The sequence below is a fragment of the Primulina huaijiensis genome, chromosome 6 (assembly GCF_012295235.1).
Source record: "Primulina huaijiensis isolate GDHJ02 chromosome 6, ASM1229523v2, whole genome shotgun sequence".
NCBI lineage: Eukaryota > Viridiplantae > Streptophyta > Magnoliopsida > Lamiales > Gesneriaceae > Primulina > Primulina huaijiensis.
Genome location: NC_133311.1, coordinates 16012672 through 16030456, shown reverse-complemented (window position 1 = coordinate 16030456; position 17785 = coordinate 16012672). Strand labels below are relative to the sequence as shown.

The following is a 17785-nucleotide window of genomic DNA, read 5'->3' as shown; positions in this document are numbered from 1 at the left end:
GCGGCCGAGAAGGCCTCAATTTTTTATTTTTAAATTTTAATTGACTTTTAGCGTTAATAACGGCAGCCGAAGGTGAAATACGGGCTAAGTTGCATAGGATATTGTCCGATATCTATTCAATATTTTTTTTTTGTTTACGAGGATCTATGATTTTTTTTCTTTATAGGTTTTGTTCATGATTGATGGGTAGTAGTACATTTATTCATTTACGATATGATATGTGTTACAATAGATGATAAATCATGAATACTAATTCGATTATGATGTATGGATTCATCATTCAGTACATATATCAGATGTTGAGTAGATCATGACATTACTTGTATAGATAACATCTACCAAACCATTTTATGCATCTTTTCTTATGAATAAAAATTTGTTATACGTTTTGTAAATGTCAATTTGCAATATCTTATCCAACCTGCTGGATTAACAATATCAACCAAAGCTTAATAATGAAGTAACAATAATATTTAACTTTCATTTGATCAATATTTTGATATATGAGATCGTAATTATTTTAAATATTTTTCAAATTCTTAGAACAATATGTTTATACAATTGTAAATGACATACGAGATAGTAGATTAATATTAAAATTCGATATCATAGATTACCAAAATCACGAGACAAATATGAATGAACAAAAAAAAAAACAATTTTAATATTTATTTTTGAGTAAGTCTCTTGTGACATGGTCTCACGAATCTTTATCTGTGAGATAGGTCAATCCTACCGATATTCACAATAAAAATAATGTTCTTATCATAAAAAGTAATAATTTTTCATGGATGACCCAAATCAGATATCCGTCTCACAAAATACGACCCGTGAGACCGTCTCACACAACTTTTTGTCTTTATTTTTTATGTTTGTTATGACCTTAACTGTAAAAACTGACCGAATCCAACCAAAACCGCGCATGAAGTTTTACCTTAATAACCATAATTTTAAAAATATTTTAAATCGAACGTACAAGGAAATTCAGTCTGAATTTATTGAAAAAAAATATCAAAAAGCATTGTGATCACTACTAGATTCCATCTCGTAATTTCGAAAAAATAATTGACATACAAAAAATTAATATTTGGCGTCATATGTCAACAATATTTACTATCTGTAATATGATTGTAATATTATTGAAGCATGAAGATACGAAAAAATTAAAGTCCAAAGGTAAATTTGTCTTTTAATAAAAATATTATTTCGCCTATTTATTGTGTAGAATCTTAAAATAATAATTATTAAACATTTTAAAGGGTAAATATTAAATATCACTTATCCTTGATGCTTTTGTAACATATTAAAATTTACAATTTTGGTTCTAGATATTTGTATTTTTGCAATTTTATCCTTTATATTGTCAACTTTAAATATCAGTCAATTATTTTACATTTTTGTAATTTTGGTTCCTTTTCAGTGTAGCGCCGATATGGCAGTAATGTGACATGAATATGCTGCTAACATGTGCAACATCACAACATCTCTATGCGAAATAAGGACTAAAATTGAAAATAAATGGAAAATAAATTAACAAAAATTGAAAAAAAACATGATTGAGTTTAAATTTTGACAACTTAAAAAAAAATCGTGAAGAGACAAACATACATTAACAAAATTATAATTTTATTTAGGTGTTTTTTCTCTTGATACTAGGGATGACAACAGGTGGTTTTGGGACGGGTTTGGACAATCTTAAGATCCCCTGCCGTGGAAATGGTTTACTCAGACCCGAACACACCTCACCTCGCCTTATTTTTAGGTCCAAGTCTGTGTTGGACCCACAAACACGTTAAATTAAACACTTTTTTAATTATAGTAAGTACACAATAAAAAGTCAAAAAATTAACATATTCGTAAAAATTAAATGTAAAACATAACATTCCAATATAATATTAATGAAAGAGACAAAAATATTATAAATAAGATTAAGAAAACGGGTCTATTAAAACCCCATTACCCACTTCGAACTCGTTTCTAGACCCATTGACCAGGTATTAGCCAGCTCCAAACGGGATGGGTCTAATGAGGGCGGGGTATTGCCATCCGTACTCCATACTCAAATAGGAAAATCGCAAAAATTATTGTATATATAATAATAGGTCTCTTGTGAGAGGGTCTCACGAATCTTTATCTGTGAGACGGATCAACCCTATCGATATTCACAATAAAAAATAATACTCTTAGCATAAAAAGTAATACTTTTTCATGGATGACCAAAATAAGAGAATACTCTTAGCATAAAAAGTAATAATTTTTCATGGATAACCCAAATAAGAGATCCATATCACAAAATAAGACTCGTTACACCGTCTCACACAAGTTTTTGTCGTATATACAAATTGTCTTTCTTTGGTTTTTCGTTACTTGTAAAATTTGTTATAAGTGCCATAATTTTTTTTTTTACAAAAATTTGTAGTTATTTATTGCCCGAACATTGATATGACACGTAATTATTTGTAACATCCAAAGCTATGTTACCAATTGAAAATTAAATGAATTTTTTTTATAAAAAATATATTGCACTAATTAATATCAAATTTGGACAATTTACAATACCCAAAGCCAAAACTTGAAAAGTTACATGACAATTTTGCTATTTTTTTATGCCCAAAGATTTTCAAAGCTAACAGGATATAATCAAATCACGTGGAAAATCGAGTTATGTAGTATCCAACACCACAAGCAAAAAAAAGGGATACAAGTTTTAAAAAAAGAGGCCCGATTAACTAAGACCAAAATTTAACTAACAAAATGATGAAATCTAGTAAAATGTCAAATCACATACATATATTATGCTTGAGATTTTTTTTTTCTTACAATATATTCATATGCCAATGCCAGCTTCTCATTTTATTCTTGTAATAGCCCGAGGCCAGGGCTGTCCGAGTTTCCATTCATGTACTAATCCACAAAGTCATATATCACGATAATAACAGAATCAATGAAAATTATATGCTGATAATGACATCCTAACAACACAATTGACAAAACACCAATCTTCCTGACTTAGTCTCAACATATTTAGAGGATGTGAGGTCCGGGCCATGGGGTGATCGTCGATGCCATGAAGTTGCACGGACAATGAGCGGCTCCTGCCAAATTTCTAAGCGAAGAGAACGTGAATGAATCGGTCTTACACCGAAAGGAGAGGAATTCTAAAACTGTTCAGGTATGAGAATGTGCAGTTGAAGAGGATTTAAAAGATTTGATAGGTACTACTCATATCAAGAAGATGCGTCTTATTTTCTGTAGCTCGTCACATAAGCACTCCAAAGTTAAGCGTCATAAGCACCCTGGAAAGATTCGTCTTTATACAGTGAGGACAATCGTCGAATCTGGAGCGTTAAGAGAGGACATTAATTTTTTTTTTCTAGAATTCTCCACCTCGGTTGAGTTCATGCTAACATAAGAATAGTACCGTAATGATAAATCCAATTATCCAACAAAATTACCAATTGTCATCGACTATTAATCTAATTAATTACGACAAATAATATGAAAATTTCCCCATTGTTATCATATATGTATATTATATTAGTCTAACAAATCAGAGCCCAATTTTTGGAAGAAAAAAAAATCCTCAATAAAATTCATTACAAACTATCATGAAATAAATTACACTACCAATTTGACCATACACTGCTGCGATGTAAAAATAAAAAAAATAAATAAATAAACAAAGGAGTGTGTTCAGGACATGTACAAAGGTTTGCTCATCTTACATGAAAATACGTGACAGATCCCAGAGGTAATAACTAATCATACATTATCACAACTTGAAAAAGAAAACAGATTACCACGCGTAAACACTTGGGAAATCAGAGATAGGAAATAAGAGGCCAAAGCTGCTCAAGAGACACAACAAACAACGGCCAAGTTATGGCAGATCGAAGCAATGGACGTGTTCTTGCTGCGCAAAGACATGGTCATTGACAGCAGCGGTGAACCCTAAATTAAACGCCAGCAGAAACCCGTGAAATAAAGTAGGATGATACTTGAATATTACAACTGGGGTTTGGTTGCCACCTATTTCCTCATAGCGTACTGTCAAGATTGCGAAGGCCACAAATATCCCGGACATGAAAATGATTTCTTCGGGTGGGACGAGTGAACCATAATGGTTCTGTTTAATCAGGAGGCTAACCGATTATCCCATTTGACAATTTTCGAATTCATGAATGAAGTATGAAGAGTGAAGACTGAAATACAGATAATTAATACGTTTATCTGCTTTTAATGTGACGTGAAACACATGATCTTAAAAAACTCAAGACCTCTTGTCGCTGATATATCATTGAACTGAGGAAATTTCCAAGAAGTTTGGTTCGTGCTTCGCAGTTCATATCATAAATCTATCACTTCGTCTATATCTAACTTTAATTTGGCAATATTTTTATCAAAAATTTAAAAATATATTTGAAGTTATAAATTCGGAGTTTTAAAAAACAGAAAAGAAAAAAGGAAGCCGTGTGTAATTACTGTGTTGACAAAGTCGGAGATCAACAAAAACAAATCGCCATATAAAAATAATTAGTCCGTGCATATGTCACAATGGATACGTAATCCTGCACTCGAAGGATTGCTCAATGTTTCGGTCCTTGCCTTTTTTTCCTTTTTATATATATAGAAGAAATCAAATTTGAAACTCCCACTCTGACTTTGCTTCTTCACTATTACCACTTATATTTTACTTAGTCAATTTCTTCGATAATAAAAACCCTTGCGTGAGTTGTGAAAAATCCATTTCTTACGTTAGAAAAATCCCTTCCCCTTATATGGCTGGAATACAAGTTGGTGCCGTCGGTGATATAAGACAGGAGATCGCAGCCCCGGAAGCTCGTTGGAGTCTGAATAGAACGTTAGCAAAGATCCGTTCCCTCCGGCCAAATTTCAACAATGGCTATCTTACACACGCTATATGCGAAAACTTGAGAAAACAGGAAATAGGAAAGCTCTTTCTCAACATGATAGTGCCTGCTTTGGGTATAACAGTATTTATATGGTTCAAAAACGATAACCCGAACAAGACATTTTTCGGGATTATTCTTCTCCTTCTCTTCGCAGGAGGATTGACTATATTCTACGGGCTTCTGCTTAGGGACACGTACCCTCTGCTGGCATGTATTCTTGAACAACTAGGTATTGCTTTAGTTTGTTTTTCGATCACTTCTTTGGTTGCTACCCTTCTCTCAGGACCAGCTCTAATCATCCCAGCTTTTTGCGTTGGTTTAGTGCTGCTACCTTTCATAATTCCGACTCTACCTCGTGATGAACATGTGATGTAAATGAAGAACTAATGATTCAAATCGAACGAGTTGATCAATACCCAGTTTTTCCCTGCTGGTAAATATGTATTTTCTAAAGTAAAATAACATCCTTATGTTTTATATACTCGTGTGATCATGCAATAATGGTTGTTAATGAAGCATTACAAATTAAATGGCTAGATGATTTGGATTTCAAGATTAAATCTGTTCAGTCCAATTTCATATCAAAATATCGGGTTCCTTGAGGCTTTTGGAGTCCAAAATTTAGGACCGTGGACTTACAAAGTCTTTTTATATACGCTGAATTTGGTAGTTACGTATGTTTGGACTTTGGAGCACGTCCTGCGCTTATGCAAAAGTAAACCGTTTGATATTTAAATCAGTTAGCTAGTCTTGAATTTGATGGGGAGTTTTTTGTCAGTAACTCACATGTTTTTCATTTTGTTCTTGTTATCGGCCAATACACATTCTTAGCAAGTACACTTATTTGCATTTTTTGTTCAACAATTTTAGTTTTCTTGTCAAAATTTCAGACACCATGTCAAGAATTTCTATGACTCATCGTCATTTTCTAATTTCAAGTTAACATTCTGGTGAAAAAGAACTAAAAGTTAAGACAAATACCAACTTCTGGCAGATGCGCATATTTTTCATATATTTAATTGCTGGTTTTGTGACTCGATCTAGTCATCCTAATTAATTTTCTTGGTTACCCAAGAGGAGTCACCAAATTTTCAAAGGAATCGGTTGAATAGATAAAGAAGTGAAACAATAGCAATCAATGAGCTAAACTAGCTGGTTACCAATAGATGTATATTAAGCTCTCATTTAAAAAAGCGATTAACTCAAGTTATTAGTATAAGTTCTATATCATATAGGAGCCACAAAAATGAGATTGTGCACAGAAAAATCTGCCATATTCATTGTTGTCGCTCTGTAATATAATCAACAGAAATTGCAAGAAGAATCTACTGATACTCTAATTAATTGATTAGTATTAATATTGCACTCGATATTATGATTTAGGACAGAATATTGTATCAAATATCAGCATTAATCACATAAGTTACACGAATGGGGATATGGTATATATTTCAAGAAATGACATGATACTGAGATGTAGGAGTAACAATATGGTTCTTGTTTCTTACTTTACGAATCCCAAGCATATTCAAATCTTTCGGTTTTTACAGACACTTGTTGGTCGTCAAAAAGGGACAATGATTTGCATATATATGCAAGACTCGTGAAGAAAATGGAATCATTAGTTTTCGATCTAGTGCTCTTTATCGATGATGGCATTACATAGTTCTGACGTGATAGCTCATATGTTTATAATTAGGCAAACGGTGAGTGAACACTGTACATTTTGCGCCTACAGCTTTCTCTACCACCAGAAGGAGATGCTATGTGACCGAGTTAGTATGGATGCTGACGTCAACGTCGTCTTCAGAAACAAGCACCATTTCTTCGAGAAGACTACTCTAAATGTTGGATCGGAGCGGCGAGTGGTATTTCTAGCTATATGGTCCGCACAGACCGGGGTAAAGAAAGTTTATGCTGTTCGTTTGTAGCATTGTCGAATGTTGTTGAAGTGATTGAAGATGTTAATCTTCCGGAAAAAGTTGATATGATTATTTCAAAGTTGATTTTAAGGTTCTCACTGAGAGAACTTGAATTTCCAGCAGTAGTTAGTATTTTTGCAGCAGTTAGCAAAATTCAGCAGCAAGTAAAAAAGTTCAGCAGAAGTTAATAATTCCAGCAGTAACTAATATTTCAGAAGCTGGTATTTTTCTAACAGATAGAATCCAGCAGCAGACAACAGATAGAATCCAGCAGCAGAAGAGTTCAGTAGCGCGAGATTCCAGCAGACAGTTACTGATTCAGTTTATAACTTGTAACTGAAGCATTTTAACAAGGAATAAAGGCTGTTAATGTCAGATTATGGTCATTAATGGGGAGGCTAACAATCAGAATTTTTGCCTATAAATAGCACCTCAGATCTCTGAAATGGTGTTACACACCTCTTGAGATTATTACTTGAATTTTCGAGCTAAGAGAGTGCTGATTTTCGAGCCGTAGAAACCAGTAGCAAGAACAACCAGATTTCCAGTAGACTTCAACCGAAACTCTAGCAAATTACGGTAAGTGGGCTTATGTATAAATATCTTGAAATCAGTTTTATAATTTCTGTTTTAAAGCACAGTTTCTGAATCTTTGATTTCTGATATATGATTTTGAAGCACTGAAACTCCCTAGTGAACTAATGGTAGGAATATATGTTCTGAACATCTCTGAATTCTGATTTCTGATTCTGGCCTCACCCCTTAGAGGATAGAACATATAGGGGACTGATATCAGTTTAGCCATGAAATTCAGTAATGTGCTCAGTGCTTACTAATTCTGATTTCTGTTCTGAAACCTGTGATTTCTGAATTCTGATTCCTGTTCTGAAAATAAGAGTTTTCTGTATGTTATTGTATTACTGTTTTTGTAAAAATGGGGTTTGAAAACTGGGAGTTATTCCCGCCCCTACTTACTGAGTGACAACCATATCACTCACCCATCAAACTCATCTCAGATAAGAATACTGAAGAAATGTTAGAAGAAGAGGAGCAGATCCAGTTCTGGGGCTGGTGATAAAGATCGTTGTTCTCAGTTCTGATTTATATTTTATATTCCGCGGCATCTGTTCAGACATTGTATTTTCTGGTTTTACATTTCTGCTGTAAAACATTATTATTTGAGTTGTATCAGACAATGAATATTCAGTATTATGAATAAAAGACTGGTTCCTGAAATTCTGTACTTCTGAGGCTTGTTGTTGTCGGATGTAAATTTGAGAGCAACGCCGGTGTCGACCAACCCCTTGTCGGGGCGTGACACTCAGTTATTTGGATTCTTTTAAATTTTATGTACTTTACATCCCTTAAGTGATTTTTCATTTTAACTTTGTTCACTAGTTAGGACTATAAACGTCGGTTCGCGAAGTTTTCGAGTCGGCTTGATAAATATTAATTTATCAAAATTCGAATATTAATTTATCGAAATTTAATATGTTCTAATTTTTTTCGAGCCAAACTTAAGCCAAATTATTTTGTTCCATAGTTGTTCGCGAGCATTAATATTTTATCAATATAATATTAATTATATATTTCGAGTTTTCGGACGTTTTGAGTTTTCATTCTCGAATTTTATCATCAGAATAATAGTTTAAACATATTCAATAATGTTGGACCCTGGAAAAATGGAAGATATACAAATACCTTCCTGAAATAAAATGAACATGAGACCGGAATTAGCTTTTCCAAGAGGTCATTAAGAATTAATTAGTTTACACTGGGAAGGATTTGATTTGTATAAATGAATTCGACTTCGCAAAGGGATTTAAATAATATTGAAATTGATTTGAAATTCATTCAAAATAAATCTTGTTTGTGCTTACAGAGTTAAAAAAGGAGTGAATATTTTTATTATATTATAATAGCTCAGCACTTCAAATAACTATTCGTGATCATCGTATAATTTTGGACTTATCTAAAATATCTTTAATCCAATGTACTTGATTATTCACATAAATAAACACTTCATTTTAATTAATAAAATTAAATATTTTTATTATATTATAATAGCTCTGACTTTCCGACCAAGTCTTATTAATTGATCATAACGATACCAAGTCAGCTCTGGCGGTCCTGGAGTAGATCATAAAGAGCAAGCATCACTAAGAATAAGAAACTTTAAAATGAATTATTTTGGATTAATTGCTGGAATTTCGGGTTGTTTTACTCTTTTTCAAACAGTAGATTTTATGCTTATAAACTTTTTTTTTGAAATTTGTCTATGAGGTTTTGAATTATTTTTATTTATATTAAAATATAGTTAGAAGATAGATAACCAAAACCCATGGAGGAAAAAATAAAGGACGTAGAACTTCGAATGATTTATTTATTTTGTTTAATATTTGTTTAATAGATACTGACCCACTGTGCTTTAATATTGATCACAATCATGAAAAATACAATTGATTGATAAAATAATAATAATAATAATAAAAATAATGACATATATTTCTTTTGTACTAACAATCATGGCACACTCGATATGTATGTTATAAAGTTATTAAATTTTTTTCCCCCCTAAAATAACTTTTGTTTTAAATCCTTTACTCCTATTATTTTGAAATTATATTTCAAAATGATTAACTATTTAATAATATTTATTAANTATAGCAACCCTTTTCTATCAACGAATGGCCTGAATCAAGTCCTTGTACGAGCTGAGAAATTTGATCTGAGATCGACGCTGACTTTTGATTTTTTCCGAAAGTTTTGCGGGAATCAGTGCCGGCCGATGAATTTGTAAGTATTTTATTTTGACTTTTTAGTAGAAATATTTATTAATTTGGATGTATTAATTATTCAGATGTGGCGGGTCGTACGGCACGATAACTTAAAGGCGAAGGAAGGCATATCAAGTATTTTTAATTTCTATGTAAAAAAAAAATTTAGTTGGAAAAATAGAAGTAAAGTACGTCAGAGATCAAGAAAATAGAAGAAAGAAATCAAAGTAAATCTTGTATCCTTTAATTTGTAATTTTCATCCTAGATTAGAATTTTCATTCCGCCATTTATATCACATTCTAAATATTTTATTGTACAAATGTGTTCCATTTTCACAAACACACACACACAAATATATATATATATATATATATATAGCGGCCGAGACACATGCGCTGTGTATTGAAGTAACATTTTTTTAGTCCAACTTTAGCACCAGAAGAAATAAATTTGACATTTCACACTATTTATATGTGACAGCACCATATGCAGGAATGATTCCGGAAAAATTATCATCTGCGTCTGCATACTCCATCAAATAACCTATAAATTGTCCCAATAAATCATGAAAAATTACAATATCGATAAATTATCAAAAAATAGGTGTTAATAAATCATAGTTCATCTTTGCATTCAGATTGTCATTATAATGATATATCATCTATAAAATTGGAATTCTAATGATTTTAATCCTCCCATAAAACTAAAAAAAATCTATAAAATTGGCATTGTACATCTCCTATGAGACGATCTTCGCGGATCTTTATCTATGAGACGAATCAACCTGGTCTATAATTGCAATGAAAGATAATATTTTTGACATAAAAAATAATATTTTTTTACGGATTGAGTCGTGTTAGAGATACATATCATAAAATTGATATGTAAGACGATCTAATGAGAGTTTGTGTGTGTGTACATGTATATGTGTTTTTCATTAAAAGATGGTGTTTGTTTAATTCAAATCCAATTCAACTATAATAAAGTAAAGTTAATTGATCTGAATCAACTCCAATTCAATTCAAAACATAAAGTATATGTTNATGATATAGGGGAAATAACACCAACAGCAACATGTAAGAACTTTAATTTGGCAAGTAGATTCTCATTATCCACAATCATATAATTGAATGTATATATAATATATTATTCACCTCATTTTCACCTCGGAAAACAAAAATATGAGGCGAAATGTCAGCTACCTAATTACCCATTTCAGGAAAATGTACTCCTACGAATCATATTTTACAATGATCATATATAAGCTTGAGCTGGTCCATTTATGGAGTCATCATCATAATTTAGATTTACACCATAACTATAATCATCGAACAAACCCGTCGACGGAAGAACGACATCTGACCTCTCAGGATCCACTCCGCAATCTTGACTTGTAAGATTCTGAACGAATGAAACTGAAACGAAGCCTTTCTCTTCATGAACATATCCCGCCTCAGGAATACTGCCTGGGAACATGCTACATGAGATGGTTCTTCGAGACAGAGAATTGGCTGGATACAAAGACTGGAAGACTGAAGAGAAAGGAACAGTATCCACATAATCCGCGGTGCTAAAAGAGTCACTGGTGCTCTCTGTAGTGAAGGATGAGTCGTCTGAACTGGTGAAGAGGGGCGAATTACATGATGCAGCATCTGAGAATTCGGAATTGTTTTTAGGAATTGGTGGTATGCTTCTAATTTGTCTCAGAAGGTTTTTTCTGGGATTGTTACCAAGGCCTGTATCTCTTCCGATAAAGTCATCATCAGATTTTGAAGATTTTTCGGTTTTTGATCGGGACTTCTTTGGGAAGAGATAAGATTGATTGGGGGGATCTTTTTTCGGACGTGGATGAGACCTGGATAAATCAGAAACTATAATCAAAAGTTCAAGAAAAATAAATTTACTATCGGTGAAGTTGCAAGGCATGTAAAGATTTCGAGTGTGAAAGACGACTTCACCTCGAGTAGAACAGAATATATGCTCCTTCTGACATCACTTGGCTCAGCTCAACTGGTTGCACCTGTCAGCAAGCCGAAAATGAAACAGCCAGTGGAGTGAAAAACCAGAATGAATTATGGTGTTCCGTTTAGGAATGCAAGTAGCTTTACATCAGTTCGTCAATCAATAGGCAGAAACTTACCTCAGTGTCGTCAATCTTAAACCAATTGCCTTGCAAATCTCTCACATACGAGATATAATGACCAGAAAAAGATGCATTCGACGTATCCAAGTGGACAACAACAGCATAAAGCGTATAAAGCGGTGGTATGTCGTCTGTACCAGTCATAAATGGGATCATATCCAGCATTTCAGGAAAAGTGACGCATTTGTTTATCTTCCCATAATTTCCCTCCTGATATTTCAAGCATGGTATCTAAAATAAATTAAATAACAATCGTAATACGAAAATTTACTGAAGCAGAGTTGATGAACATAAAGAAATACACGAAATCGCTTCAGGACGATAGTCAGAATATTTGGGGCCTCTTGGATTCTCAGTTCCTTCCGTGCTCGAACATATGAAGCACACCTTTTCATTCATAGGAAAGAACCAAATAAAAATCTGGATAATGATCTTTAGAAATGCATTTGAAATAAAGAAATGCCAGATTGACTCACCTTCCACATCTATACATGTTTTCCCCATCAAGATCTTCCGAGCTAGTGAACTGTGTCAAAGCATCCTCCAATGACTCGACCCAGCCAAATATCTCCAGCGTAAGATCCATTATATTCTCATACCGCTCTGACTCTTGGTGACACCTTAAACATTTCACCTGGTATTGATTTAGTCATTTCAGTTAATCTTGCAGCTAAGTTTACAATAGCGAAAGCTTATTTTAGGAATTATTTTTCGAGGAATTTGTTAGAAATCAAAGAATTAATTTCTCAGTCAGATTTGACATTATTATGATTGTCAAACATCTTTCATATAATTCTGAATTGAAGCATGGATCTCGGCCTTCATGGTCGAGCCCATAAATCCCACGTTTTGTTGCATACTTGCATTCACTGTGGTTCAAGTTTCAACTATTTAGTAAAAAAATATGCTAGAAGCACTCAATTGGGTGAAATTTTTTAATTATGATAGAACACCTTTGATCTAAGCTGACCCCCAAATGTATGTTGTATAAAAGTTGTCTCCTGCAGTATGGGGTCGACAACATTTTCTCCGCCCAAACGTTCGAGGCATATTGACTGCATGGACGCCACAATAAGCCTAAAAATGGAAGAAATTTCATGATAGTAAGGTACGCTACTTGATACAGCAGAAAAGATGCATGAGTGTTTGAGATGTCAAAGATGAGGGTCCATCTAGGGGTTGGGTGAAAGATGATGAGTGGATTCTATGGTCCACTAACAAACCTTAAAATTTCATGAGCGTCTTCTTGACTTCCAGTGCCGATCTGGGAATTAAGACTTCGGATATGCATAAGAATGTTCCTAGCAGACAAAGGATGTCCACTTCCACTCAGGGCCATTACATGGCGTTCAAGTTCACACATTAGGCACCAATTTTTGGCACAACCTAACACGTAAGGAAGCGTGTATATAAACATGTTGATATCATGAAAAAAGGTCGAGCAGAAACTTTCCAATGAATATCAGGAAAAATAATTACCAGCCCTGGAATGTGACCGGCGATGATGATAAATGATGAGAGGCTTTGTCCACGTCAGGCATTGCAACACAGCATTGGCATAGCAACTGCACAAGCATTTAGAAATAATTCTAAACTAAAAGTCATTAAAAAAAAATTCAATCTTTGTTGAATTGTTTTATTCCTGTAAGATCAAATCCTTCCTTAAGGAGAAGCACAAAGTAAAATTCTACCTATTTCCACAGTTCACGAGTCCTCTGGGTGACACATTGAGAACTTCAAACTGAAAGCACTTCACGAATTCTTCATAGGGAAAAAGCATCTGGCAAGTAGCAGGAGTTCAAAAAGGTGTTTTCCAATCAAGGGCCAAAACGATTACAGATTTCACCAATCAAAAAAAATCCACTGGTAAAATAAAAAAAAAAGTCTGTACTTCAAAAAAAACAAAGAAATGTAAAAAGAAGCACATCAATTTTATAGCACTTTAGCTTGGACCATGTCTGTAAATCAGTCTAAGACTGTTTCTGAGGTCTTGCCTTAACCTTTTTTTCCTTCATTGCGCAATCTTCTGAATGTCTCTCGTGGTCATTTTTCATGGACCTTGTCACACCAATCATTCTAAGGTTTGCAATTCTGCTGCTTTCTGGCAATAGAATGTTATCCTTCACCATAACAACACCTACATAAAAATAATTTTGTGAGAGAAGAACAAATAGATCAATGCAAAGCATAACCCTTTCATGAACCTACTTGACTTGTCTGTGCTATTTTTGGACCTTTTCACCCCTGATTTTTTAGATTTTTGCGGTTCATCCCAACAAGGAAGCAATTTGTTTCTCGCCTTATTGCCATTTTCCAACAAAGTCCTTCTCGTCTTCCCGCCATTTCCTTTCTGAGACAGGTGTTCTCCGCTGGTTAAGTCCATTTGAATGTCACATGCATTTACGTCGCCAATTGTTGTAGCCTTTGAGTTCAAAATCCCATTGCAACATACATTACTGAAAGCATTTGCAAGTTGCCTTTCAACCATGTTGTTTTCATGCAATGTGCTTTTCTGATCAGAATTTCCATTCATGCTGGCATTGATTTTCTCAAGACTCGGCTCCTTCACATGGCATTCAAGCGGATTTGGATCCATAGTTTCATCATATGAGATGCTTGCTTGAGAGTCCTCAAGTGAGATACATTTTGGTGACAATACATGGCATTTGTTTGCTAGTTGATGGCACTCAAACTTGTGAACTTGCCTCCAGTGAATAATCTGACAATTTCCAGAACTGTATATGAGAGTACAACATGTCAGTACACATGTAATCCTCTCATTATTCAAAAGTTCATTGACACAATTACGACACAGTTCCAAGAAATGGTAAAGACAGATCACACTCTTTTATATAAAGACTAAGAAAATATGGAACATAGGGATCGTTATTGTAGAACATGGTATAACCTTTGTCACCAAACACGAGAAACAGAAAGACAATTACAAATTTTTACCAATGTCATTCTGCTTTCATAAGTCTTTGCGGAAAAAATTGAGGTTCCACAAATAGCCTAAAATGAAGGCCACCTCCAAGCATAATATTGTTTCAATGTCCAACTTATTACCTTATTTAAGAATCCATTTTTCTTGTGCTTCTAACTCAATCTTGGACTAGACCCACTAATTTCACAAGCAACATTACCATTGCGAGAAAAACTCGCGACTCAAAAATTGCACGCAGATACGTTGGGAGATGAAATAAAAGAACTAGTCGTACCAATACCAAACTGATTTGCATTGGGAGCAACGAGTTGTAGCGGGTCCAGAGCACCTTCCACACAGACGACGGCCACCATTTGGAACACTCGAGAGAGGGATAACACTACCGACAGCCATATCTTCGACTCGAAGGGCTTCCTCTGCTGCCTGTTTGGCAATCAAATTAATCCGCTCTTTCCTTCTTGAAGCCTCACTCCATTTTCCCAGTAAAACATACGTAACCAGGGGAAGCACTATGAAGACAAAAAATGAAGTCGATATATCGGTACGCCTTAGCTCAAGCATATCCCAACTATCATACTCATGTCCAGTAACCTTGCCCAAAAACCTCTTCTAAATATTAAACTTCCTTGAGCTAGACCATAATACTGTAAAAATGTCAAGAACTAGCAAATATGCCACACCATGGGTCATTTGCTGCATTTTTAGCGCTGCTCCACCTTAATTGACCAAACAAAAACAAAAATTGGAAACAAGAAAAATCCACCTTAAAAACTAAACTCCTAAAGCTCCCCGAGATGAACAAGAAACAGAAAGCACTAGAATAATTTCTGTTTCAGTGATTCTTTTTCACTCAAAAAGATTCACTAGTTTTGCTAGTCTTCAAAAGGTTTTGCTGCATTACTGTATGCATACAAAACTAAAAAAATAGTCTAATTGTTTTCTAAAGTGCATCACTTCATGAATGCTCCAGGTTCAAAGGTTGCAAAAGTTTATTATAATGGAATTGGAACCTTTTATCATCGATTCAGAAGATCGCATAAATTATTCATAAATTCCTCGTACATAATGGTGTCTGTTTCTTAAAAAAATTACATGAAATCATAGATAGTAGTATTTCACACTTCTATTTGATAATTTTCAGAGTGAATCAATATGAGACATCAAGTGCCTCTCGCCAGTCAAGCAAGAGACTTTATGTGTAGGCAAAACGGAGGATTTACATTCTGTTGGCTACAAGAAGACCGTTCCAAGGCTAGTTCGTGCAATGACAAATGGCTTACCAACTAACCCAGAGTCAGTTTGGGCAAGAAAGATTTGTAAGCATCACAGACAACGAAAGTAAAAGACTTTGAAGTTTAAAATCTCAAAAACCCTTTCGGGCCATTAAAGAAAATATACACAACAATTTTTTCTATTTTAGCTTCATGCTAACATAGTTTCCCCTTTAAAATGCAACGTTTGTAGACATAAACCACCATAATGATAAAAGCAAAAGAAATACTTCAAACAGCGCTACTTCGAAAACCAAATAAGCAGTGATGACAGATCACACAAATCTCAAATACGACATCATGATACATATATAAAGAAATAACAGTCCAAACTCTGCAATTCCACGAATTGGATCAAAATTTGACATAGAATCATAAATATTGGAAATTTCCTTCGAATTGAAACAGACCATTACAAAATCAAGAAGTTGAAACCCCCAGAATCCATCTTTGCTTCTAGGGTAAGTTTCTAAATTTAATTTACCACTCCATAAAGATTCATTTTTTCCCAAAACCATGATATAAAAAATCCAATCTTTGCGCAGAATTGAAGAAAATGTGTAAAACCCACATCAGGGAAACGTTTATTTCCAAGATTTTGCAACCGCTGAACAACACAGACACAACGCAGTTAGAGCGCCAACAAGATGCGCCGACATATACATGTAAATAATCTGAGACACATCAAAATAAACATACAGAGAGGCAAACAACCTAATAAGTGAAATATTTATCCGATCTCACTGCACCTTTTTGATTCAATGATGGTAATTCCTTCCAAAACTCACTGTTTCTCACTTAAGCTTGTTGCTCGTTTCATCTTTAAAGCACAGAGCACCACTCACACGCAAATCCGCCTCTGGACATCTCGAATATACACGTGTCGTGTTATGATGGGTGTAGATGTTGAAAGTCTTGGACGCCTTGCGAACAAATGACCCTGTCTAATAAAAACTATTAATTTTATTTTTAAAATATCTTATATTTTTTTATTCATATAAATAAATATATATAATTTGTTTTTCCAAAAACTGTGAGTTAACGTAATAGTCTAAAAATCATATTGATTAAGTATATATAATTTGTCTTTTCGATGATGAAATTCACAAATATAATTATTTGATGTATATCGAATAAATTTCTGAGCTGACGTAGTAGTCTAACATGCTAAATATATATGATTTGTTTTTTTTTATTTAATTAATAGTCATGAATCCCAACTTTCATTAGATAATTATTATTGTTAAATTAAAACATTTTAGTCTCTAAGATTTTAGGTTTTAAATATTTAATAACTTAGTCATGACTTTTCACTATCATTTTTGGCCAAAGACAATTTATTTTCTGGAAGAACAAAACGTACGCTCAGAACGAGTCTTTAATATATTCTATTGTTCGAAAATTGTTTGCAAAATATTTCACTAATTAATGTAACTCAAATAGATAGAAAATATATATTGAATATTATAATATCAAATTTTGATATTTATTTTGTTTTTCCATTATTTAGTAAAATAATTATATAATATTGAGAACAAATCAAATAAATGAATAAAAAAACACTTTCCAATTTTAATTTTATTTGATGAGTGTTTATATAAATGGTTCGTTAATTGTTATCTTTCCGATAGTTATGTAATTACAAGACCCCAAATTAAATAGAGTAATTTTCTTATAAACAGTCTCATATATCTATATTCGTGTGACGGATTGATCCGATCTATATTTACTATAAAAATTAATATTTTGAAATAAAAATTAATATTTTTCATTAACCAGAAATTAAGCCGTGAAAGGGCATCATACAATTTTTA

General features: G+C 33.5%; 1 protein-coding gene and 1 long non-coding RNA gene across 5 annotated transcripts; one reads left to right on the top strand and one right to left on the bottom strand.

Annotated features, from left to right (window-relative positions):
- The first annotated feature begins 4675 nt into the window (after nucleotides 1–4675).
- Nucleotides 4676–7999, top strand: LOC140979451 (uncharacterized). The gene is made up of 3 exons (XR_012175740.1): nucleotides 4676–5346; nucleotides 6652–7414; nucleotides 7852–7999. It is a non-coding gene; the product is annotated as an uncharacterized lncRNA (long non-coding RNA).
- Nucleotides 8000–10690: 2691 nt separating this feature from the next.
- Nucleotides 10691–16900, bottom strand: LOC140979711 (ubiquitin carboxyl-terminal hydrolase 15-like). Of its 4 annotated transcripts, none has more exons than XM_073445257.1 (13): nucleotides 16721–16900; nucleotides 14975–15416; nucleotides 13965–14491; nucleotides 13751–13893; nucleotides 13448–13536; nucleotides 13236–13321; nucleotides 12980–13142; nucleotides 12710–12833; nucleotides 12233–12390; nucleotides 12059–12143; nucleotides 11754–11966; nucleotides 11572–11633; nucleotides 10691–11468 (listed from the first exon to the last, which is right to left on the bottom strand). In XM_073445257.1, exons 2-13 carry the CDS (start codon nucleotides 15259–15261, stop codon nucleotides 10868–10870), a joined length of 2538 nt encoding a protein of 845 aa, XP_073301358.1. In that variant the 5' UTR covers nucleotides 15262–15416; nucleotides 16721–16900; the 3' UTR covers nucleotides 10691–10867. The 4 variants fall into 4 exon arrangements, with proteins under 4 accessions (XP_073301358.1, XP_073301357.1, XP_073301359.1 ...); XM_073445256.1 differs by having other exon boundaries at nucleotides 15921–16835; XM_073445258.1 differs by having other exon boundaries at nucleotides 16686–16834.
- Between the last annotated feature and the right edge of the window lie 885 nt (nucleotides 16901–17785).